Raw genomic sequence first — 26,554 nt, forward strand, 5'->3', positions numbered from 1 at the left:
TATTTCTCCCTCTCCGAATACGCGAGTGAAATAGGACAAAAAATGGCTAATACTGGCACCAAGTATTCTCCGCCATGCACCTTACAGAGGTTTGCGTAATGTATGAGTAGATATAGATACTGCTACAGAACTTGAGCATGCACTTATGCGGAAACGTATTGCTAATCTTATAATAATGGACAAAAGCTATATGATGAAACAACAATGACATAGTCGCTTTCGTAGGAAACGACAGCTCAACAAAGCTGTAGAGGGTATATAAAGAAACACGCTGCGACCACATTCAGTACAGTTCGGCAGAGGGGAGGTCAGCATGGTCGCCTCCCCGTATCGCCGCCTCCACGTATCGCCGCCTCCTCGTCTCGCCGCCTCCCCGTCTCGCCGCCTCCCCGTCTCGCCGCCTCCACGTATCGCCGCCTCCACGTATCCGCCTCCCCGTCTCGCCGCCTCCCCGTCTCGCCGCCTCCCCGTCTCGCCGCCTCCACGTACCGCCGCCTCCACGTATCGCCGCCTCCCCGTCTCGCCGCCTCCACGTATCGCCGCCTCCCCGTCTCGCCGCCTCCCCGTATCGCCGCCTCCCCGTATCGCCGCCTCCCCGTCTCGCCGCCTCCCCGTCTCGCCGCCTCCCCGTCTCGCCGCCTCCACGTATCGCCGCCTCCACGTATCGCCGCCTCCCCGTCTCGCCGCCTCCTCGTCTCGCCGCCTCCCCGTCTCGCCACCTCCCCGTCTCGCCGCCTCCACGTATCGCCGCCTCCACATATCGCCGCCTCCACGTATCGCCACCTCCTCGTCTCGCCGCCTCCACGTATCGCCGCCTCCCCGTCTCGCCGCCTCCACGTATCGCCGCCTCCACGTATCGCCGCCTCCCCGTCTCGCCGCCTCCCCGTCTCGCCGCCTCCCCGTCTCGCCGCCTCCCTGTCTCGCCGCCTCCCCGTCTCGCCGCCTCCCCGTCTCGCCGCCTCCACGTATCGCCGCCTCCACGTATCGCCGCCTCCACGTATCGCCGCCTCCACGTATCGCCGCCTCCCCGTCTCGCCGCCTCCCCGTCTCGCCGCCTCCACGTATCGTCGCCTCCACGTATCGTCGCCTCCACGTATCGTCGCCTCCACGTATCGTCGCCTCCACGTATCGTCGCCTCCACGTATCGTCGCCTCCACGTATCGTCGCCTCCACGTATCGCCGCCTCCACGTATCGCCGCCTCCACGTATCGTCGCCTCCACGTATCGTCGCCTCCACGTATCGTCGCCTCCACGTATCGTCGCCTCCACGTATCGTCGCCTCCCCGTATCGTCGCTTCTCCGTCTCGTCGCACCAACTCCCCTGCAGTGCACCGAGCTACAGGGTCCTCAGTTCCGATCAAGGTTTTTGGGAGGTTTCCCTTGGTTGTAAGGCGAATGCCGGAACTGTTAACCTCCTCCCATCGATACAGAGATGTAATTCATGTAAATAATAAATTGAGAAATAAATGCTATAAGCGTACTTTGCCTTGTCTTTAATGAATTTTTATGTAATGGAACTGAATAATAAATCACAGGGTATAGCTGACTTTTGCTCTGAAACATAAAGTTTAATCTGTTCACATTGGTATGTGGCTAGTGAAATCTATGAACCTAATGGTTTTCAATGAGTAGGGGAAAAGATAGAAATATAACACAGAAATGAAGAGAGAACAAACATTTGCTCACAGAGCACAGAAAAATGTAGTCCTATGTGTTTTCTTTTACATGTAAATGAAAGAGAACTGATGTTTAACTTAGGTGCATGCAAACATTCAGTGTTAATACGTGAAATATACAACGCTAGTTGTATCTCTATCGTTTCACTGCGAAGTATTCCACGTACACCTCAGTTATTAAGTGGACACATCACTGTACACATTCTCCGTTATTCAGCTGTTAAGTATTCGTTAGTCGCAAGTAATATCTCTGGATTAAGAAATCTGTGGCAGGCTGGCTGTTAGCGTTAACGATTTATTGCACCTGAAAGATATATGCGTTGCTTGTAGCGTCCACTGTGGTTCTTTATATTTACCAAAAGGCTGTTAAAATTATTGGCTAAGCACAATAATCTATGCTGGAACGGTAAGTAGAAAATACCACCAAGATCTAACATCGCGGTTAACTGATTAATCGTAGTGATCTGTATTTCAATATATTGTTGATGAAAGACTGTGCAACTTGTATTCAAATGTAGCATATTTTTTAACCGTAGCAGTAAGAGGAGTCGAGAAATATTCTTCAATGTTGCCTCGTTTTAGCTTTTCTTTACCTTTGCTGAAGACCACGAGATATAATGAGGTATAGAAAGATGTGAAGGATGTTTATTGAGCAGATACTGTGTTCAGTGCGAAGGATATTTACTGAGCAGATATTATTTGCAGTGCGAAGATGGTAAACGTATGTTATACTGTAGTCGTAAACTGGTATTGTAGTAGTCCATGTTTCGATTAAGTAAGTTATCAACATTTCTGTCTGCTATTATGAAGCATTCAGAATGTTGTCTCCAAGTAATAGGGTATAACGTAGTTTTTCATTCAGCTCTCATTAACGAAATTGTGCTTATACTCCCATAGTTAGTAGGCTCTCCCACTATAGTAGGCCTGATAATAAGTTGAATCGCAGTACAACTCTGAAAGAGAAAATTAGATAAATTTAAGGGATCGTTATAGACAAAACACATGTAACAGAAATTGATATGAGACACTGGAATTGTTCTCAAACGCACAAGCCGATGCTATGATAAGACTGGTGTAACATAGTGACGCATATTTTAATTAAAAAAGTGAATACATTACGTTGAATTTTGTACAGATCGCTTGCTTATCTTTAGGATTTGCAAAAACAAATTATCGAATGTCTACTGTTGTATGTAATTAAGCATACTACCTAGTCAATAACAGTCAAAACGAAGAGCTTAATTTTTGTTATGGTTTGATTCTCGCACAGATAAAAAACTTTTTTCTACAAATGAAGAACAGATAGCGGGCTGAACTATGTTACAGAATGGGAAAAATCCTGGCTGTCAAAACGTTCGTGCCTGCTGACAAAATTCTCCAATACTGTAAGTACCAAAGAAATTGAGACGAACCCACTGCACGTTGCAGAATTCGTAATGTAGAGGAAGCATTTTTCAGATTCTGATAATGCGTAAACAAATGAGTGCAAATATTTTGTCATTATCATCAAATGTAGCTTAATTTGCAAGGACCTTAGAACATCCGCATTTGTTAATTGAGCTTTTGATTTGTTGCAACATGTTCATTGAGTCAGGAAACTAAAATATTTTATATTCGTGAAAACAACTTGAAGCTATGTTCAGGAGTTAACCTATAAAATCCGTCAACTGTATTTGGAAAATGTTATTTTATTATCGAATTAACATTTCGTCTCACAGCTTCATGGTTAACAAAGGATCACCATTGCGGCATCAACCTTTAATATTGTAGTGATTAAGCCGTTCCACTGAACTATGCGAATCAGTATCGGATCTATTACAATATTTGCTTCCACATAGAGAGATTCAGTGACAGTGATACCCTGCAAGCAAAGGTATAGTACATGGTGGAGATCACCTTAAACATATTTTAGCCCGCGGATAGAGTGAGGGAAAAATTACGGTAAACCTGCAAATGTACTCTGTTCTCCCTTTTTTTCTCATGATCCCTGACCGATACATATGCAGAAGACAGTGGAGTTACTTCCTAAGAATTCTCGAAAACTGGTTCTCTAGACATATTCAGTGGAGTTTCAAAACAGCAATGTCTCCTTGGCGCCAACAATCACCATTCAGTTTCACAAAATAGACCCCATCTCTGTGTGACCTACAACGCCTATTTACGATAGAGCTTTGAATTGCTTCGATTTTCTCAGTTAGAAAGCTTTATGAGGGCTTCACGCACTGATGTACAACTGTATAGTAACTTGCATTAAGGGGACACGTCCCTGAACGGCCTCCATTTTTAACATTATATTCACTCTCACATTGTAACTGATCTATAAATGAGAGTTAGCTCAAAATTCTGACACACAATTAGGATCATTAGTCAAAGTATTTACCAAAAAATCATTGAGATATTTACTATATTTTGGCACTGAGAACAATATTTATAAGAGAAAAAAAGGAACACTATTTCACTGCGGTACCATTTTCTTTGGTACCACTGACTGCACAGCTTGGAAAAAGAGTCAGAGTACAGACAACATGCACATAAATGTTTTATGCCTCCAATTTCCTTCCTTGATGCTGATCTGTGAAAAAGACAAGTAATATATTTCACTACAACAAAGATATTTAAAACTGTACCTCAAATATCACCGACATCATCATCACGTTATAAATTTTTCAGGAAATAGTGGGCACGGGAAATATCTTTACCAATTTTTGTGAGTTAAAGTTAAGTCATTTAGAAAAAAAAGTGTACCTGAATGCTGAAAATTCAAGTTTTCGGTAAATCGCAAAAGAAGATTTACAGATTTCTTAACTTACCACTATGCTCGTTTAGAACATTCCATCTGTATACTCCAGTTGTTCTCCTGTTTCCTTATCCTCCATACTCTTTCTCTTCATTCTTTTCTTTATCCTTGACTCCTTGGTAGCAGCTTCTGCAGCTGTCTCTATTTCGATTACCGGCCGCTTATCAATAGCAATTAGAGCTGATGTCATATTCCTTTCCGTCTGGATGTCCAATTTCTTCGTAACATTGATCCTTGAAATTGCACCATCATTGAATGTTATTATTGCATCCATTACACCAGTCTTGAGCACTGTCAGCCCAACAAATGCAGTTTTGGATATTCTCTCCCATATACAGCTGTTGAAGCTTTCATTTGCATTCTGAGAGAGACCATGCATACATTTCGTAAGTAGATTTTTATTTGCCAGATCCCTATATTAGACCTAACTAACTGCCTCCATTACAGCAAGTGGTATGGACTGCTTGTGGTTATCATTGCTCAACCAGTAATTACACCACGAATCTTCCCCTTTTGGACACATAGTATGCTGTGGGGTTTCATCTGTTGACACTCTGTGAAACCATGTTGCCCAGACAACTCGTCTCATGTTCTCCAAATCTCCTAAATTTCTCCTTATTGCTAGTAAATAATATTGAGTCAAAGAATCAGTTTCACTTTTGTAAGACGACCGGGACCACCTATGTGTTTTCCGTCTGACAGTTTTTTTCCACTGAAGTCTTTACATAATTTTCTCAGCCAAGCTCCCATTCTTTTTTGTACATGCCCAACACATTCAAGCTTTTCTATCAGTGTGTCCCCATATGGTCTGTCATTAACAACAGTAGTGTGTCCTTTACAGTCTCCATCCCCTAGGTAGTCTACATACCTCTCACCATGACTGACCTCTGATCTTCTAAAAATGTTTAGAACTCCTTTCGTTTCCATGTTTCCACATGGGTCGTCAATGTTCTTTACACAAACATAAGAGCCAATAAACGTACTTGAACAACCCTGACAGTGTTTTGTTCGACATTCATAATGTAGTATCTTACCAGTTTCAATTAATGTGGCAGTTACAACCCCATATCGAGCATATGGAGAAGTATGACCTCTCTTCTGCCAAGTTCCATCAAATGCTGCCATAATGTCTGTATTCTCAGACACGGTTCCTACTTCCTCTCTACACTTTTCATAGAATGTTTACTTACACCACGTAAAGCGTTATGTATTAATTTATTGTATCTGTCAAACCTCAGTGGAGGCAGAGGTAAATCCATCACTGCACAAAAAGTCTGGGCAGCTCTCCTTCCCCTTCCAATACATTGCATTGCATAAGCAAGCTGAACATTTACAATGTAATGTCGACTATCAGTTACTGGCGGTGTCATAGTATCACTGTGCATCTTCATACGAGTTACAGGCAATCACTAACCGTCTTTAAAGACCCTTCCTAGCTGAAATGCCCTTAGAAATACTATCTCCACAATTGCAGTACTTACATTTCACAGCACTCTTCAGAAGTCTTGACAGCATATTTAGGTTCACAATAACATTTCCGTCGTTATTTCTGCTCACAATAGTACTAGGCTTGTTCATATTACATTCAGAAAGCGAAAGTTTACGTCTAGAAGCACTGCCTCTAGAGACAGTTTCCGCATGCGGCTTTTGAAGCAACTGATGTGTATTATTCGGTTGTGTTTGTAATTGGGTGCCGCGGAACTTTCGTTTGGAACTAAGTTTCTTTACTCTCGGCATTTGTAGCAAGTAAACACACAGGCAGAAACAAAAGAACACACAATAACAAAACAACACACAATAACCACACGCGTATGAAAATCCGAAATCCTATATTCTCATATGTTTCTTTACATTCGAACCATAGTCTTCTAGACATGCCTGTACTTTGGTTCCGGGAGTCAGCGCCTTCTAAAATACACCTGTGTCAACGATCCGTAACTAACGATGGAAAACACGGAAGAACAAAGTAATGCATCTCGTATTCTGACGCACTTTAAACTGACTGTTAGGCGTGGTGGCCCTGTGCAACATTACGTTCAATCTCAATTTTAGAACGAACGGAAAATGATAATGCCCGTAAACCACAAATGTTTGAAATCAGCAGCCGGCCGCGGTGACCGAGCGGTTCTAGGAACTTCAGTCCGGAACCGTGTGACTGCTACGGTCCCAAGTTCGAATCCTGCCTCAGGCATGGATGTGTGTCATGTCCTTAGGTTAGTTAGGTTGAAGTAGTTGTAGGTTCTAGGGGACTGATGACCTCGGATTTTAAGTCCCAGAGTGCTCAGAGCCATTTGAAATGAGAAAGAAATATTCTTTTCTGTAGACCAAGAAATTTTATCAAATTTTTGGTATTTTCTCGAACATGTCCCCTTAAACGCTTTCGTGTGACTTTCGGACCATGTGAACAGCACTCCTACGACAATTGCAAGCCTGCCATTTTACCTTTCTGCTTCTGATTTCACCAGTTCGTTTACACAGTCGTGAAGACAGTGGTATTGCATTTGGGAGACGGCAACCTCTGGTCATCAAGATTAACATTTTCCGTGTTTTTCCTTAGGCCCACTTCCTTCACCGAAACGTGATTGTGTTCCGTCTGTAATTACCCGTCGCTGATAAGACATTCAATCCTGGACCCCTTCGTTACTTTTTTACACAATGGCTTGTGGTTAATTTGCGTAAGTATGGGTGTAGATGTTACGAAAACATTTCATCTATCTCCCGCGAGCCAGTTTACGGTGTGAGGAGGAGGGTACTTGGGTTATCCCTGTCTGATCATCCTTTCGTGTTCTGTTCGTGAACAGCACACAGGAAGGATGAGTATCGGTAAATCCCCTCGTTGGCTGTAATTTCTTCGATTTTTTCGGTATGCTTATTTCCCGAGTCTTATGTGGAAGGAAGCAGTACGTAGCCATACTCTTCCAGGAACGTACTCTCCCGAATTAATAGTCAGCCTCTCAATGATGAACAACGCCTCTCTTGTACCGTCTGACAGTGAAGTTCGTTAAGAGACGACGCAACATTTTAGGGTCAACTAAACGATCCCGTGACAAACGCGCAGTTGTTCTTTAGAACTTGTCTGTCTCTTCTATGAGCCCAGCCTGGTAACGGTCTAGACACTCGGTCGTCGAAAGCGGCCCGAATCAAGCATTCGTGCAGCCCGCTGTTCTCAGCCGTATTTTATGGCAATATGCTTCTAGCAACTAACAGCACCATCCAGAAACGTCAACTAACGTTAAGACCTTCTTAAGACAGTATTTTTCTCGCTCAGTAACAAACAAAAAACATATAGAAACAGTAAAATTTCAAAATGCGCTTAATTTAATTGACGTTCGTGAATTTGGCCGTGAGCTAAGTAAAGTCTGCCACTTACGTCAGGAGCAAAGTGTTATGTGCCGAGGCCACTGCAGAGTTAAAAGAAGTGAGAGGGGAAAGATTTTATTGTTTTTCATCCAGTGCTGACAACTTACGAACGCCCGCAACGGTCAGCTGCTGCGGTATACACTGAAGAACCAAAGAAACTGGTACACCAGCCTAATACCGTGTAGGACCCCCGCGGGCACGCAGAAGTGCCGGAAGATTACGTGGCATGGACTCGACTAATATTTGAGGTAGTGCTGGAGGGAATTGACACCAGGAATCCTGGAGGACTATCCACAAATCGGTAAGAGTACGAGGTGGTGGAGATCTCTTCTGAAGAGCACGTTGCAAGTCATCCCAGATATGCTCAATAATGTTCATGTATGGTGAGTCTGGTGGGCAGCGGAAGTTTTTAAACTCAGATGAGTGTTACTGGTACCACTCTGTGCACTTCTGGACGTGTGGGGTATCGCTTTATACAGCTGGAATTGCCCAAGTCCGTCGGAATGCACAATGGACATGAATGGATGCACGTGACCAGAAAGGAGGCTTACGTATGTGTCACCTGTCAGAGACGTATCTAGACGTATCAGTGCTCCCATATCACTCCAACTGCACACGCCCCACACCATTACAGAGCCTCCACCAACTTCAACAGTCCCCTGATGATATGCATGGGTCCATAGATTCATGAGGTCGTCTCCATACCCGTAACAAAATAGGAATGAGGGTAACCTACTACAAACAGCATAGTGAACACATTTTTGTGGCCAAGATAGGTACGAAGCCCACCCCTACCGCAGTAGTACAAGCTTATTTGCCAACTAGCTCCGCAGATGACGAAGAGGTTGATGAAATGTATGATGAGATAAAAGAAATTATTCAGATAGTGAAGGGAGACGAAAATTTAATAGTCACGGGTGACTGGAATTCTATAGTAGAAAAAAGAAGAGAAGGAAATGTAGTAGGTGAATATGGAATGGGGTATGGAATGAAAGAGGAAGCCGCCTGGTAGAATTTTGCACACAGCATAACTTAATCATTGCTAACACTTGATTCAAGATTCATAAAAGAAAGGTGTATACATTGAAGAAGCTTTGAGATACTGACAGGTATCCGATAGATTATATAATGGTAAACAGAGATTTAGGAAACACGATTTAAATTGCAAGACATTTACAGGGGCAGATGTGGACTCTGACCACAATCTATTGGTTATGAACTGTAGAGTAAAACTAAAGGAACTACAAAAAGGTGGAAATTTAAAGAGATGGGACCTGCATAATCTGACAGAACCAGAGGTGGTAGAGACTTTCAGGGAGAGCATTAGGTAACGACTGACAAGAATGGGGGAAAGAAATGCAGTAGAAGAAGAAGGGTAGCTCTGAAAGATGAAAAGTGAAGGCAGCAGAGGATCAAATAGGTAAAAAGACGAGGGCTAATAGGAATCCATGGATAACAGAAGAGATACTGCATTCAATTGGTGAAAGGAGAAAATAAAAAAAAAAATGTAGTAAATGAAGCAGGCAGAAAGGAATACAACCGTCTCAATAATGAGATCGACAGGAAGTGCAAAATGGCTAATTAGGGATGGCTAGAGGACAAATGTAAGGATGTACAGGTGTATATCACTGGGGGTAAGATAGATACTGCCTACAGGAAACTTAAAGATACCTTTGGAGAAAAGAGAACCAGTGGCATGAATATCAAGAGCTGTGATAGAAACCCATTTCGAAACAATGAAGGGAAAGCAGAAAGGTGGAAGGAGTATACAGAAGGTCTACACAAGGGCGATGTCATTGATGACAATATTATGGAAATGGACGAGGATGTAGATTAAGATTGAATGGGAGATATGATACTGCGTGAAGTGTTTGACAGAGCAATGAAAGACCTAAGTCGAAACAAGGCCCTGGCAGTAGACAACATTCCGTTAGAACTACTAGTAGCCTTGATAGAGCCAGCCCTGACAAAGCAGGGGTTCACAGATGTGAAAATTACTGAAGTATCAGTTGAATAAGCCACAGCTGCAAACTAATAACACGAATTCTTTACGGAAAAATGGAAAAAATGGTGAAAGCTGACCTTGTGGGAAGATCATTTTGGATTCCGTAGAAATATTGGAACACGTTAGGCAATACTGATGCTACGACTTATCTTAGAAAATAGATTAAGGAAAAGCAAACCCACGTTTCTAGCATTTGTAGACTTAGAGAAAGCTTTTGACAAGGTTGACTGAAATACTCTCTTTCTAATTGTGAAGGTAAAAGGGGTCAAATACAGGGAGCGAAAGGCTATTTACAATTTGTTCAAGAACCAGATGGCAGTTATAAGCATCGAGGGGGATGAAAGGGAAGCAGAGGTTGGGAAGGGAGAGAGACAGGGTTGTAGCCTCTCCGCGATGTTATTCAATCTGTATATTGAGCAAGCAGTAAAGGAAACAGAAGAAAAAATTGGAGTAGGGATTAAAATCTATGGAGATAGAAATTAAAACTTTGAGGTTCGCCGATGTCATTGTAATTCTGTCAGAGACAGCAAACGACCTGTAAGAGCAGCTGAACGGAATGGACAGTGTCCTGAAAGCAGGATATAAGATGAACATCAACAAAAGGAAAAGGAGGATAATGGAATGTAGTCGAATTAAATCGGGTGATGCTGAGGGTATTAGATTAGAAAATGAGACGCTTAAAGTAGTAAATGAGCTTTCCTATTTGGGGAGCAAAATAACTGATGATGGTCGAAGTGGAGAGGATATAAAATGTAGACTGGCAATGGCAAGGAAACCTTTTCTGAAGAAGAGAAATTTGTTAACATCGAGTCTAGATTTAGGTTTGAGGAAGTCTTTTCTGAATGTATTTTTATGGAGTGTAGCCATGTATGGAAGTGAAACGTGGACAGTACATAGTTTAGACAGGAAGAGAAGAGAAGCTTTCGAAATGTGGTACTACAGAATGATGCTGAAAATTAGATGGGTAGATAACATAACTAATGAGGAGGTATTGAATTAATTAGGGAGAAGAGATATTTGTAACATAACTTGACAAGAAGATGGCATCGGTTGGTAGGACATATTCTGAGGCATCAAGGGATCACAAATTTAGTACTGGAGGGCAGTGCAGAGGGTAAAAATAGTAGAGGGACACAAAGAGATGAATACACTAAACAGATTCTGAAGGATGTAGGTTGCAGTAGGTACTGGAAGATGAAGAAGCTTGCAGAGGATAGAGTAGCACGAAGATGTGCAGCAAACCAGTCTCTGGACTGAAGACCACAACAACATTTAACCTTTTTTCCCTTAAATGTCACAAAATGCATATACTAAATTTATAGATTTATTTATTCCTATTCAAGAATTCATCTGTGATATAGAAGGAGTTTTCAAAGAGATATGATTTCAATTTATTGTTGAAGATATTACTGCTCTCTGTCAGACATATTATTTCATCTGGTAATTTGTCGAAAATTTTTATAGCACCATGTTTTACCCCTTTCTGTGCCAAAGATAGGTTGAGTAAAGGATAGTGTAAGTCTCTCTTTTTTCTGATATTATAATCATGAATGTCACTGTTGTTTTTAAAGTGGCCCATGTTGTTGAGAACAAATTTCATTAGTGAGTAAATGTACTGTGAGGCTGTTGTAAGGATTCACAATCTTTTAAAAAGATGCCTACAAGATGTGCTACTATGAACCCTAAACATTTTCTTTTGAGCAGTGTATACTTTTTGTCTAAATGTTGAGTTACCCGAAAATATTATTCTGTATGACATCAGAGAGTGAAAGTATGCAAAGTATATTACCTCACCAATTTCTATATCCTCAAAATTGGCAATTATTCTTATTCCAAAAGTTGCTTAACCTAGTCGCCTTAGAAGATCCAAAATATAAATTTTCCAATTAAGATTCTTACCACGTGTACACCCAGAAATTTAGTATGCTCTACCCTGTCTACTGACTTCTGTTGATGTGTTATGTTTATTGAAGGAACTGCACTTTTTGCAGCAGAAAATGGGATGTACTGCGTTTTTTTCAAAGTTTAGAGCAAGCCCATTTGCAGAAAACCAATTAATGACTTTTCCAAACAACTTATTTGTATCATTTTCAATTGGAGTTTCTTTCACCGGATTAATAACGATGCTTGTATGATCAGCAAACAGTGTCATTTCTGCTTCCCGTTTAAGATAGGAAGGGATGTCGTTCACATATATCAAAAACAGAAGGGGACCCATGGTTGAACCCTGTGGAACACCTAATGTTATTTCACACCAGTTAGATGAAGTGGCAAACTTATTTAAATCGCTTGACCCATATAAGGAACCTTTTTGCTTCCTGTTCTGTAGGTAAGACATAAACCACTCATATGCTATTCCATTTATACCATAAAACTGTTATTTCTGTAACATCATGTAATTGTTTGCCCGATTAAATGCTTTGGACAAGTCACAGAAAATTCCTATTGGTGAAATTTTACTATTTGAAGACTCCATTATGTGGACAGTGAAATTGTATATTGCTGTCTCAGTGGAACAGCATTTTTGAAATCCGTACTGTGGTTTACCCAAGTATGGCATTACCGCTGAGATGGCTAACCACTCATGAGTATATTACTTTCTCTAAGATTTTTGAAAACGCTGTAATCAAGGCTAGTGGCCGATAATTACTGAAATCAGTGGTGTCCCTCTTTTTATAGATCGGCCTGGCAATGGCATACTTTAACCTGTGTGGGTAAATGCCTTGAGTTAATGATGCATTAGATATGTGATTCAAAACATCAGCTGTAATTGCTCCAAATTGTTTTAATATCTTATTAGTGATGTCATCTACTCCAACAGAACATTTATTTTTCAAAGAATTAGTAATTTTACTTATTTCACAAGAGCTTGTTAGGTGAAACTTAATTTGACTAAATTTTTCAAAACAGACTCTTCCATGTACTGCCTGGGTTTTTATTTTGAACTGTTCTCACCAATTTTTTCTCCTACACTTAAGAAATGGTTGTTAAATACATTAGCTACTTGTGGACTGTTGGTTTACGATAGTCTCGTTCTCCTTAATAGTAATACTACCTACCCCAGTGGTTACTATTCCTGTCTGTCTTCTAACGACATTCCGTATTGATTTGATTTTATTGCCAGAGTTGTTAATTTCTTCTCTAACATACATATTTCTTTATTTCCTTACAACTTTTCTCGGTATGTTACAATCATTTTTATAGTGTAAAACTACTTCTGCATCTTTACTAGTTCTTGCTGTCTCATAAAGTTTTCTTTCGCTTTCAGAAGAAACTTTAATACCTGTAGGAATCCAAGGTTACTTTTAAAAGTGTGTAGAGTTTCATACAGTAATTTTCTTTGGGAAACAATGTTCAAAGATGGATATAAATTTATCAAGAAATATGTTGCATTTATCGTTAGCATTTGGATCATTATATACATCTCCCCAATTAACAATTATTAAGCTTTCTTTGACGTGCTCGATGGATACCAGGTTGAGCGACGTTACAATTTTACTTAATGGTTTCCAAACTGTAAACCCTGTTAGGTTTTGTAAGTTAAACATTTGTGCATCATGGTCTGACAATCCATTTACAACAGGGAAAGCATGTGTTTGTTTTACATCCTCTTTCTGTACAAATACATTACCTAATAGCGTGCTATTGTTTTGAGCAATAAGTGTAGCGAAATAGATCACTGATTCTAAGTTATATGTTGTTAATAACACTTCTATTTCACTTCTCCTCTCAGAGTTATTTAGAAAGTTAACATTGAAATCACCACAGCTTAATAACTTCTTCTTTTTGTCTTACGGAGAGCATAATAGGGAGTCAAAGGTTTTTATGAATAGCTCCCAGTCTCCTAATGGGGACCTGTACACTGTTACTAATATCAAACTACATTATCTAGCTGAAGTTCACATGCACAAACCTCAAAGTGCTGATCAACACAAAATTTGCTCACCTCTACAGTTTTGCATTTACACCATTGTTTTATGCAAATGGCAACTCCTTCTTTATCCATCCTAGATCTACAAGTGTAAGATGCTAAATTAGACCCACTTATATTTACACAATCCACGCCCATAGGTACATGCTGTTCAGACAGACAGATTATATCAATCTCATTCTTATTTTCGAGATCATCTAATCACACTAATAGCTGATCTACTTTATTTTTAATCCCCTGATATTTTGATGAAGTAAGTTGATACTGCTCTTGGCTTTACCCTTATTTACTGTACATAAAGTTTCTTTTATTCTATTTATCTTGATTGTCATCTGTCTGGACTTTGGCATTAACCTAAAAAATCTGTATGCCTGGACCCATTAACCACAGGGATCACCCCTTGTGTGACTGTGGACCCCCTTACAGTTTCCACTAGTAGAGAAGCTAACTCATTTTTCCCCATCCTACTCAGGTGCAGGCCATGTGTAGTGTACCCCCACCTACCAACATCATTTACTGGAACAACACTTACGTGAGATTTTGCCGGTGTCTGGAGCATCCTGTTCAGCTCAGTGCTAACATGCCTTACAGCAGTATTTACCCAGGGCTGATCACGGCGCTGAAAGACCTCCACAAATCCCACATTTTTGTGCTCAGTTTCTGCTCCTATTTTATCCAGGTCACTCCTAATACTGTATCTTGAATTCATAGCCAGGCTGTTTCCTGCTCCCCCAACTACAATTATCTGATCTTCCTTCCCAAAGTCCCTGCATAGCTGACCTAACTTTTCTGTCACCTGGCCAAGGCTAGCACTTGGTTTCACAAAACTTGTGACCTGGTACACTGCACCTAATTTTTCCTCCCTTAACCTACATAATTCCAAGTTCACGTTTTCTAATTCAGCCTTAAGGGCACAAATTTTTGCCCCCAGTTCAGCGATTTTTCTGTCCTTTCTACATAACCTAAACTGCAATGGAATGGCTGAATATTATTTACAAGTTCATCGGGCCCTCCATCGGTAATGCTAGAATTCAATATGCTACTGACCCACCCTTACACTTGATGACAGATTCCAGTCTCGCAGGTATACGGTCAGTTAGGTTCTGGAAGGTTTCTAGGGGAATGGCAGCCCATTCTTTACTGTGTGTTGCACTGAGGAGAGGTTTCGATGTCGATCGGTGAGGCCTGACAAGAAATCGGCGTTCCAAAAGACCCCAAAGGTGTTCAATAGGATTCAAGACAGGACTCTGTGCAGGCCAGTCCATTACAGGGATGTTATTGTCGTCTAATTACTCCTCCACAAGCCGTGAAGTATGAACAGAAGCTCGATCGTGTTGAAAGATGTAATCGCCATCGCCTAATTTCTCCTCGGCAGTGGGAAGCAAGAAGGTGCTTAAAACATCAATGCAGTCCTGTGATACTGCGACGCAAAACAACTAGTGGTGCAAGCCCCCTCCATGGAAAACACGACCACACCATAACACCATCGCCTCCTAATTTTACTGTTGGCACTACACACGCTCGCAGATGACGTTGACCAAGCATTCGCCATACCCACATTCTGCCATCGGATCGCCATATTGTGTACCGTGATTCGTCACTCCACTCACCGTTTTCCACTGTTTAATCGCCCACTGTTTACCCTCCTCACACCAAGCATGGCGTCGTTTGGTCTGATGTCGGCGTGATGTGTGGCATATGAACAGCCGCTCGACCATGAAATCCAAATTTTCTCACCTCCCGCCTAACTTTCATAGTACTTGCAGTGGATCCTGATGCAGTTTGGAATTCCTGTGTGATGGTCTGAATAGATGCCAGCCTATTACATATTACGACCCTTTCAACTGTCGGCGGTCTCTGTCAGTCAACAGACGAAGTCGACCTGTACGCTTTTGTGCTGTATGAATCCCTTCACGTTTTCGCTTCACTATCACACTGGAAACAGTGGACCTATGGATGTTTAGGAGTGTGGAAAATCTTGGGTACAGACGTATGACACAAGTTACACCCAATCACTTGATCACCTTCGAAGTCTGTGAGTTCCGTGGAGCGCTCTATTCTGCTCTCTCACGAAGACTGACGACACTGAGGTCGCTGACATGGAGTATCTGGCAATAGGTGGCAGCACAACGCACCTAATATGAAAAACTTTTGTGTTTGGGACTGGCCGGATACTTTGGATCACATAGTGTAAGGGTACACGTATGGGCCTTTGGCTCCGAAATCGGTGATGTTTCTTTGAATGGTTCGCACGCTGACACTTCTTGATCGCGCAGCACTGAAATCTGCAGCAATTTGCAGAAGTGTTGCATCTCTGTCACCTTGAACGATTCTATCCATTCGTTGTTGGTCCCATTCATGCAGGATCTTCCTCCGGCCTCAGCGATGTCGGAGATTTGGTGTTTTACCGGATCCCTGACATTCACGGTACACTCGTGAAATTGTCGTACGGTGAAAACCCCACTTGATCACTACCTCGGAGATGCTATGTTCCATCGCTTGTGCGTTGACTATAAAACCAGGTTCAAACTCACTTAAATCTTTATAACCTGCCACTGTAGCAGCAGCAAACGACCTAAAAACTGCACTCGTTGGCGGCCGGTGTGGCCGAGCGGTTCTAGGCGCTACAGTCTGTACCACGCACGGCTACGGTCGCATGTTCGACTCTTGCCTCGGGCATAAATGGCTGTCATGACCTTAGGTTAGTTAGGTATAAGTAGCTCTAAGATCTAGGAGGCTGATGCCCTCAGAAGTTAAGTCCCATTAGTGCTCAGAGCTACTTGAATTTGAACTGCACTTGTTGTCTTACATAGGCGTTGCCGACCGCAGCACCATATTCTGCCTGTTATTTAGTGTCAACTGCCACCTGCCACACCATACAGCAATCTTTTCTAAAACGCTTTGCAACTGATACTGGTCTGCGGATGACCTTACTAGACGGTAAATTACAGCATCATCTGCGAACAACCTCGCATCGCCATTCTATCCATTTGTGTTAATTTTCAATTAATTAAGTTACAAAAATAGCCAGTGTTATGTTATATTTGGCCGCATACAAAAGTCCAATTGAAACGGTCTCCTGCAAGCGCTTGCCATTCTTTCAGGCACTAGGGAATCAAGATTCCTAAAAAATGTGCCTGCAAATCAAAAAAACAACATGGGATCCTATTGCGATGATCTTGTCCACAGCACCCACTTACGTACGGAAATTAGGTCGCTATCTAAACCTTCAGAAAAATTCATGTAATTTCAGTACATTACTTTCTTTCTCACTTAGGAATATTTGTTGTGATGGCTTACAACATGTAGATCCAGATGTGTAAGTGGTAGGCTTATGTCAATAACCATGGTTTAGTGAAATTTGAATTTCTCTTTGAGTGGTCACTTTACTCCCCTCCTTCCCATCTCCCTATGCTGCCCGAGGTGTTGCGTTACAATGTCAGTAATGTCTCCTGAGCAAAAAAAAATTGACGTCCACTAATCTAGCCTGACGAGCTATGCTCGAGAAACGGACGAAAAGGTGTTTTCTAAGCCACTTATTTCGTAGATAAATTACATTCTCTTAAGATTCTCCCGATGAGTCTGTCTGGCATCTGCTTTTCCTACTACTTCCTTTATGTGGTTATTCTATTTTAGATGTTCCTGGATGTTTACTTCTAGGTATTTTGCTGTAGTTAATATTCCCAGTGATTCGTTACCAAAAGTGTAGTTGTACAGAAGCAGATTACTTTGCCTTTTGTGCGCAATATGTTATATTTATTTTTCTTCAGGGTCAGCTGCAGCTTCTACATCAATCATTGATCGTCTACAGGTCTTCTTGCAATTAGTTAAGTCATCCAGCGATGCTGCCTTCTTACAGACAACTGCATCTGCTAACAGCCTAGTAGAGATTCTGACTGTATCCACTATATGATTTGTACATAGTTAAATAGTACGGTCCTACTACACTCACTTGGGCTGCTCCTGAAATTGCCTTCCCTTTTTTCGACTTTGTTCCGATAAGAGCGAAATGTTGACCTTTGTCTGCAAGGGAGTCCTGAATCTATTCACAGACCCGAACAGATACTCGGTAAGCTCACTAAACAACAGTGCAGAACTGTATAAATGCCTTCCTGAAGTCAAGGAGCACGGCATCAAATTGGGCACGTACGTGTACAGGACTCTGTATCTCGTGGACGAACAGAGTGAACAAGAAATACAGATGACCACGGCACAGCGCATGCCGCCGCTTGCTGTGGCTGGTGCTACAGACACTTGGCGGCTGCCAGGGTCAAGCAGATAAGTAGTTCTTATTGCGGCACTCCCTTGTCGCGACACAGCAGGTATGCTGTCGCCTAGACCACACCAAACAGCTCTCCATCATTACGTTCACTGGGAACTTAACACTAGGTCCGCTTATTATAAGATACAGATGCTTTTTTAAATCTGACTCTATGTGGAACCTGGAAAGGTTCAGCGATCGTAGTTGTTTGTAATGGTGAAAGAAGGTACTGCAGTCAGTCGTAACTTGTGTTTATTGTTGTTGTCTTCAGTCCTGAGACTGGTTTGATGCAGCTCTCCATGCTACTCTATCCTGTGCAAGCTGCTTCATCTCCCAGTACCTACTGCAACCTACATCCTTCTGAATCTGCTTAGTGTACTCATCTCTCGGTCTCCCTCTACGATTTTTACCCTCCACGCTGCCCTCCAATGCTAAATTTGTGATCCCTTGATGCCTCAAAACATGTCCTACCAACCGATCCCTTCTTCTAGTCAAGTTGTGCCACAAACTTCTCTTCTCCCCAATCCTATTCAATACCTCCTCATTAGTTACGTGATCTATCCACCTTATCTTCAGTATTCTTCTGTAGCACCACATTTCGAAAGCTTCTATTCTCTTCTTGTCCAAACTAGTTATCGTCCATGTTTCACTTCCATACATGGCTACACTCCAAACAAATACTTTCAGAAACGACTTCCTGATACATAAATCTATATTCGATGTTAACAAATTTCTCTTCTTCAGAAACGCTTTCCTTGCCATTGCCAGTCTACATTTTATATCCTCTCTACTTCGACCATCATCAGTTATTTTACTTCCTAAATAGCAAAACTCCTTTACTACTTTAAGTGTCTCATTTCCTAATCTAATTCCCTCAGCATCACCCGATTTAATTTGACTACATTCCATTATCCTCGTTTTGCTTTTGTTAATGTTCATCTTATATCCTCCTTTCAAGACACTGTCCATTCCGTTCAACTGCTCTTCCAAGTCCTTTGCCGTCTCTGACAGAATTACAATGTCATCGGCGAACCTCAAAGTTTTTACTTCGTCTCCATGAATTTTAATACCTACTCCAAATTTTTCTTTTGTTTCCTTTACTGCTTGCTCAATATACAGATTGAATAACATCGGGGAGAGGCTACAACCCTGTCTTACTCCCTTCCCAACCACTGCTTCCCTTTCATGTCCCTCAACTCTTATAACTGCCATCTGGTTTCTGTACAAATTGTAAATAGCCTTTCGCTCCCTGTATTTTACCCCTGCCACCTTTAGAATTTGAAAAAGAGTATTCCAGTCAACATTGTCAAAAGCTTATTGTATCAGATCTAAATTTCGATCACTGAGTGACCATCTTCATTGCTGAAGTTAATACAGGAAGCGATTAAAATACCACTGCATGCATATTAACTCCGAAGTACAATTGTATAAATTTCACATGCAAGTGTGTGGGTGAAATTAGATAACGTTAACACATTTCAGCCGTTATTTGGCATAATGTCTCTTGGACTAGACACGTGAAAAGTTCAAATTGCACTGAGGCTGCTGATAACAATTGCCTCATAACTGGACTCAGCGTACACCATACATGACTATGTCTCCCTTGATCCAAACGTCGGAATACAATAATGCATTGTCTATACGTAGTTGGTTATTTGTACATCGCAAAAGTAGCCATTTTAAGGAAATACTTTTTTATCGAGGTACAACAGAAGCGACTACAACAGAGTGAGTGATTTTAAAGCTGCAAAAATTCTTTACAGTCAAAGTGGTAGTAATGTGAACTATATTGTGTAGCTGGCTATTGGTATGTACTTAATTGCCATTCATATTGTGTCACAAAACTACATCATGTATAAATGTATCTAGAAACATTACACATCCATTGTTTCTATAAAATTTAACAATATTAAAACCACAATTTTAGATACACCATTATCAGCACATGGTGGTGCTTCTGTGTGCTAGTCACCTCCACAATTCTCATTTATTGTGGTTTCCATATTGTTGCATTGCAACCGGCACTAAAACAGACATAAAATCCAAATAGATATTACTTCAGATGGGAGGATACCTTATCCCACATACCCTCCTGACTTGCTCGGCAACTAGCGTTCACTATGCTCGCGCTAATCATCTTTAAATGAATTTTATTCCGAAACTTTATTTTTTTATTTAACTAGAAATAAGTTACTTTAAATCAAGATCTGTTTGTATCATATGTTTTATTACTGGTGCCGATGTGATTCTGGCTGCTAGACAGGAATTAACAGACTCTGAATGGAGAATGATAGTTGTGGCTAGACGCATAGGACATTCCATTTCGGAAATCGTTAGGGCATTCAGAATTCCGGGATCCACTGTGTCAAGAGGGTGCCTAGAATACCAAATTTCAGACAGTATCTCCCACCAAGGACAATGCAGTGACAGACGGCCTTCATTTAACGACCGAAGGTAGCGGCATTTGCGTGGAGTTGTCAGTGCTAACAGACAAGCAAAACAGCGTGAAATAACTGCAGAAAACAATGTTAAACGTATCTCGGACGTATCCGTTTGGACAGTGTGGAGAATGGGGTATGGCAGCAGACGACCGATGTGAGTGCCTTTACGGCCTGGCCAGATGAGTCCCGATTTCAGTTGGTAAGAGTTGGAGGTTTGGGTTCGAGTGTGGCGCAGACCTCACGAAGCCATCGACCCAAGCTGTCAATAAGGGACTGTGAACGCTGACAGTGGCTCCATAACAGTGTGGGTCGTGTTTACATGGAAAGAACCGATTCCTCTGGTAAAACTGAACCGATCATTGACTGAGAATGGTTATGTTTGGTTACTTGGTGACCATTTGTAGTCATTTATGGATTTCATGCTCCCAAAAACTGATGGAATTTTATAGAGACAATGCACCATGCCACCGGGCCACAATTTTTCGCGATTGGCTTGAAGAACGTTCTGGACAGTTCGAGTGAACGATCTGGTAACCCAGATTGCCCGACATGAATCCCATCCCACGTTTATGAGACAAAAGTGAGAGTTCACTTCATGCATAAAGTCCTTCACCGACAACACTTTCGCAGTTATGGACGGTTATACAGGGTGTCACAAAAAGGTACGGCCAAACTTTCAGGAAACAATCCTCACACACAAATAAAGAAAAGATGTTATGTGAACATGTGTCCAGAAACGCTAATTTCCAAGTTGGAGCTCATTTTAGTTTCGTCAGTATGTACTGTACTTCCTCGATTCACCGCCAGTTGGCCCAATTGAAGGAATGTAACGTTGACTTCGGTGCTTGTGTTGACATGTGTCTCATTGCTCTACAGTACTAGCATCAAGCACATCAGTACGTAGCATCAACAGGTTAGTGTTCATCACGAACGTGGTTTTGCAGTCAGTGCAATGTTTACAAATGCGGAGTTGGCAGACGTCCAAGACGTCCATTTGATGAATGAATTAGCACGGGGCAATAGCCGTGGCGCGGTACGTTTGTATCGAGACAGATTTCCAGATGAAGGTGACCCAACAGGAAGACATTCGAAGCAATTGCTTTGCGTCTTAGGGAGCACGGAACATTCCAGCCTATGACTCGTGACTGGGGAAGACCTAGAACGACGAGGACACCTGCAATGGACGAGGCAGTTCTTCGCGCAGTTGACGATAACCTTCATATCTGCGTCAGAGAAGTTGCTGTTGTACAAGGTAACGTTGACGACGTCACTGTATGGAGAGTGCTACGGGAGAACCAGTTGTTTCTTACCATGTACAGAGTGTGCAAGCACTATCAGCAGCTGATTGGCCTCCACAGGTACACTTCTGCGAGTGTTTCATCCAACAATGTGTCAACCTTCATTTCAGTGCAAATGTTCTCTTTACGGATGAGGCTTCATTCCAACGTGCACAAATTGTAAATTTTCAGAGTCAACATGTGAGGGCTGACGAGAATACGCACACAATTGTGCAATCAACTCATCAACACAGATTTTCAGTGAACGTTTGGGCAGGCATTGTTGGTGATGTCTTGATTGGGCCCCATGTTCTTCCACCTACGCTCAATGGAGCACGTTATCATGATTTTATACGGGATACTCTACCTGTGCAGCTAGAACATGTGCCTTTACAAGTACGACACAACATGTGGTTCACGCACGATGGAGCTCCTGCACATTTCAGTCGAAGTGTTCGTACGCTTCTCAGCAACAGATTTGGTGACCGATGGATTGGTAGAGGCGGACCAATTCCATGGACTCCACACTCTCCTGACCTCAACCCTCTTGACTTTCATTTATGGGGGCATTTGAAAGCTCTTGTTTACGCAACCCCGGTACCAAATGTAGAGACTCTGCGTGCTCGTATTTTGGACGGCTGTGATACAATACGCCATTCTCCAGGGCTGCATCAGCGCATCAGGGATTCCATGCGACGGAGGGTGGATGCATGTATCCTCGCTAACGGAGGACATTTTGAACATTTCCTGTAACAAAGTGTTTGACGTCACACTGGTACGTTCTGTTGGTGTGTGTTTCCATTCCATGATTAATGTGATTTGAAGAGAAGCAATAAAATGAGCTCTAACATGGAAAGTAAGCGTTTCCGGACACATGTCCACATAGCATATTTTCTTTCTTTGTGTGTGAGGAATGTTTCCTGAAAGTTTGGTCACACCTTTTTGTAACACCCTGTAGAGACAACACGGCTCAGTATTTCTGCAGGGGACTACCAACGAAATGTTGAGTCCATGATACGTCGTTTTGCTACACTACGCCGGGCAAAAAACCGGTCCGAAACGATACTGGGTGACTTTTGTCACCTCAATGTATACTTGTTTGATAGCAATGACGTACTTATCCGTAGCTACCTACATGAAGTAGTTCACATTATTACCAGTTAGATTCTAAAGAATTTTTACCGATTTAAAATCACCCACTGCTTTAGCGCTTCAGTTTTCCCCCGATAAAAGTGCATTTTGCCGAAGTGCATATAGGGTGAGTCGCGTAAGACGTAACACCCTCATTATTCCGATGGCGATTGCACGTATCGACAAACGGTGTTCGGCGAGTCATACCTGACTATGCGGCACATACTTTGGTAAATGCACAATAATCAGAACATTTATATTGACCGAGATAATGAGGCAAGTATATGTTTTTTAAGTTGGACGCTGTACTTTTTTTGCAATCATTCGTACGCTCTGGAAAAGACACGTAAGGTAATGTAACGCATGTTGCTGTTGTGATTCAAACTTCGCTTAAAGGACGCTGGGAAATATTGTACGATTGAAGGTTGAGTCGGTCGGAAGCAGCTGCAGACTGTAAACACGCCTCGCGCTACTCGCAGGCCAGTTGCCGTGCTATATGCAGCATGCACGGTCTTCGCTAGGTAGGTAAATCCTCATCCGCCCTCTTTTAAGCAAACTTTGAATCACATTAGCAACAAGCGTTACATCACTATACGTGTCTTTTCCAGATCGTTAGAATTATGATAAAAAAGTATAGCGTCCCATTTAAAAAATATGTACTTGCCTGATTGACGTCACTGAGGCCATCTGTGAGATATCAATAAACAGCAGCTCAAGTGCAGTTTAAACTCTTGACGTGTCTAGTCCAAGATGGACAACGCCAAATAACGGATGAACTGTGTTAATTTTGCCCGCTGATATGTACCATCCATTTATATGCGAAAATTGTATAATTGTACTTTGGTGTTAACATGTACACGATTCCAGTTTAGTTGGTTAGCGTATTGCCTGTAACACTGAAGATGGTCGTTGAGTGATCGAAATATACATCTGATACAATAAACAGAAGTTGTGACTGACTGCTGAATCTTCTTCGACCAGTTGAGATGTGAATGCAATAAAAATTTTCTCGATTCTCATGCCGTGTCATTTCGAAGCGGTATCGCAGCATTTCGGAACAGATTCATTGTCTTCTCATCCTCTGGCGGAGCGCCAGTGTGTCACAAACAGTCCTTCGGTTTAAGAACGTCGTACAAGAGCGACTTTCTGGTCAAAATCGAGTACTCATTATGGGTGCGTATCACGTGCTTGCGTGTAAATCAGCCGCCAGTCACTTCGCCAATGGATCAGTGATGTCAATTATCAGTTGAATGTGCCCAGCGTAGAATTCTAAAATCTTGAGTACGCTGCAGACGACATAGAGGACGATTCGAAAAAATAATGTCACCCCGTAGGGGAAGTTTGAAAGTTTTATGTTCGTGCTTATCCAAACACTTAATATGAGGTCCACGTTTTGCTCATTTCACACATGACTTGACAGGTTCCTGTTTACTGACTAGACAGCTTGAACAGTTTGACTTCTCAGCTTTTGAAGAGCAGTTATTTATGAATCCCTACAGAAAAAAAGTCGCAAGGTGTGAGCTCTGGTGACCTGCGAGGCCGAAAGCAATGAACAAGATCTTATCCTACACCTCTTCCAATCCATCGTGGTGGGATGTTGTTGTTAAGATCACGCCGCATCTCAAAGTGAAAAGGAAACGGGGAGCCGTATGCATGAAAATAAATAATTGAAATCATCGTGTGGTAGAGGAAATAACCAATATGGCAGCATGCCTAGGTATGACATTCCTGTCAGTTTCCTCCGCAAAAAAGAAAGGTCCGTAAACTCTGTGATCAGAAATGGAACAACATTCAGTTTCGGCGAGTCTCTTACATGTTCGATGATGACGCCAGGATTTTGTGTCACCCCCAAATTATTACATTATGGTGGTGTACGTTACCCGATAGATAAAACGTCGATTTGTCAGAAAAAAATGAGTTGTTCGGAAAAAGTGTTCTCTGTCATATGAGACGCAAAATTCGTGTCATCTGTTATGGTCTCCGGGACGCAGTTGCTGCAGTAACTGCACCTTGTAAGTTTTCTTACGCAGGTGTCCTTTCAGAACATGCCACACTGTTGTTTGAAGTAGCTGAAGTTCCTGACCTGCCCGCCTTGTGGACTTACGAGGTTCAAAATGGGTCAAATGTCTCTGAGCACTATGGAACTTGACTTCGTTGGTCATTAGTCCCCAAGAACTTAGAACTACGTAAACCTAACTAACCTAAGGACATCATACACATTCATGCCCGAGGCAGGATTTGAACCTGCGACCGTAGCGGCCGCGCGATTCCAGATTGTAGCGCCTAGAACCGCTCGGCCACTTCGGCCGGCGGACTTAAGGGGGCTCCGTGTGAACGCATCGCGGATACGCCCCACATGTTCAACGTATATGCTTGGCTGACTTGTGCTCTTCCCTCTACATTTGCAACCAACTTCTAAGACTTTCGTACGCCAGTAGTAAATCAGCTTGTACAGAGGCAGCTTATTACTGAATCGTTGGCGGAATGCACGTTGCAACTGAACAATGGCTTGACTTGACGCTCATTCCAATACACAGAATGATTTCTCTTGTGGTCTAGAAGCCATGTGAAAGAGTTTTATGTTTTACAGTTTGTCTGTAAGATCAGCTGAAGTCTGTTCTTTCTTTTTGAATCATCCGGTATATTAATGACCCAGTAGATAATGTCGGAAAACTTTTCACGGATGATGCTCTTGCACACACGGAAAACTGTACACACTGGAAACCTGTACCGAAATCCAGCAATAACTGCAGAAGGTCGACGCTTGGTGACGGGAATGGGAACTTCGACATAGATAAATGTAACTTACTGTGAGAACATAGAAACAGACCACCTGGCTAGCCACGCGGTGTAACGCGCTGCTTTCCGTGCGTGAAGGCGTGCCGGTCCCCATCACGAATCCGCCCGACGGATTGGTGGTGAGGTCCGGTGTGCAGGCCAGCCTGTGGATGGTTTTTAAGGCGGTTTTCCATGTGCCTCGGCGAATGTGGGCTGGTTCCCCTTATTCCGCCTCAGTTACACTATGTCAGCGATTACTGCTCATACACTTTCTCCACGTACGTGTATACCATATTTACTCGGACCCAACTACAGAGTAACCTTGGGGGACTGTAGCCTGTTGTACAGTGGGGTTGTCAACCACTGAGGGCTACGGGGGTAACGAAGCCTCTCCGTCGTTTCTAGGTCCTCTGTTCAATACACAGTATACATATGGAGGCCCCTTATTCTATGTTACACCATTGCAGAAGAATCAATGGAAGCAGCTTCTTGTATTAAATATCTAGACGCTTGCAAACGGGGCGATCTGAAGGGGAACGACTACATAAAATTAATCGCGGGAAAGTCAGAGGCCACACTGAGATGTTGTGGAAGAATCTTTAGGAAATATGGCCCATCAACAAAGAAAGTGGCTTACAAAGCAGTCGTTCGGCCAGTACTTGCATGCTGGTCGTGAGTTTGGGATCCGTACCAGTTTTAATTAATACAGTAAATAGAGGAAATCCAAAGAAGCGTAGCAAGTTTCGCTTCAGATTCATTTAGTAATCACTAAAGCGTCACGGATATAGACAGTCAGTTCCAATGGCAGAGGCGCTCTGCCTCACGGCAAGGTCTACCCTTCAAATTCGGAGAGCCTACGTTCCTAGAACAGTCAGACAATATATTGACTCCTGCAAA

The 26,554-nt window shown here is 42.4% G+C and overlaps 1 protein-coding gene across 1 annotated transcript; it reads left to right on the top strand.

Annotated features, from left to right (window-relative positions):
• The first annotated feature begins 313 nt into the window (after nt 1–313).
• LOC126336020 (uncharacterized) lies at nt 314–19,827 on the top strand. The gene is made up of 2 exons (XM_049999498.1): nt 314–1,362; nt 19,794–19,827. Exons 1-2 carry the CDS (start codon nt 314–316, stop codon nt 19,825–19,827), a joined length of 1,083 nt encoding a protein of 360 aa, XP_049855455.1.
• Nucleotides 19,828–26,554: the final 6,727 nt, after the last annotated feature.

Source organism: Schistocerca gregaria, chromosome 2 (assembly GCF_023897955.1).
Source record: "Schistocerca gregaria isolate iqSchGreg1 chromosome 2, iqSchGreg1.2, whole genome shotgun sequence".
In the NCBI taxonomy this organism is placed as follows: Eukaryota; Metazoa; Arthropoda; class Insecta; order Orthoptera; family Acrididae; genus Schistocerca; species Schistocerca gregaria.

Bases quoted from the DNA above. Each gene is read 5' to 3' on its own strand.
- LOC126336020 (XM_049999498.1), top strand. From the start codon at position 314: ATGGTCGCCTCCCCGTATCGCCGCCTCCACGTATCGCCGCCTCCTCGT. The intron at 1,363-19,793 runs GTTTTTGGGAGG...AATTCTTTACAG, and splicing joins GGTCCTCAGTTCCGATCAAG to TCAAAGTGGTAGTAATGTGA.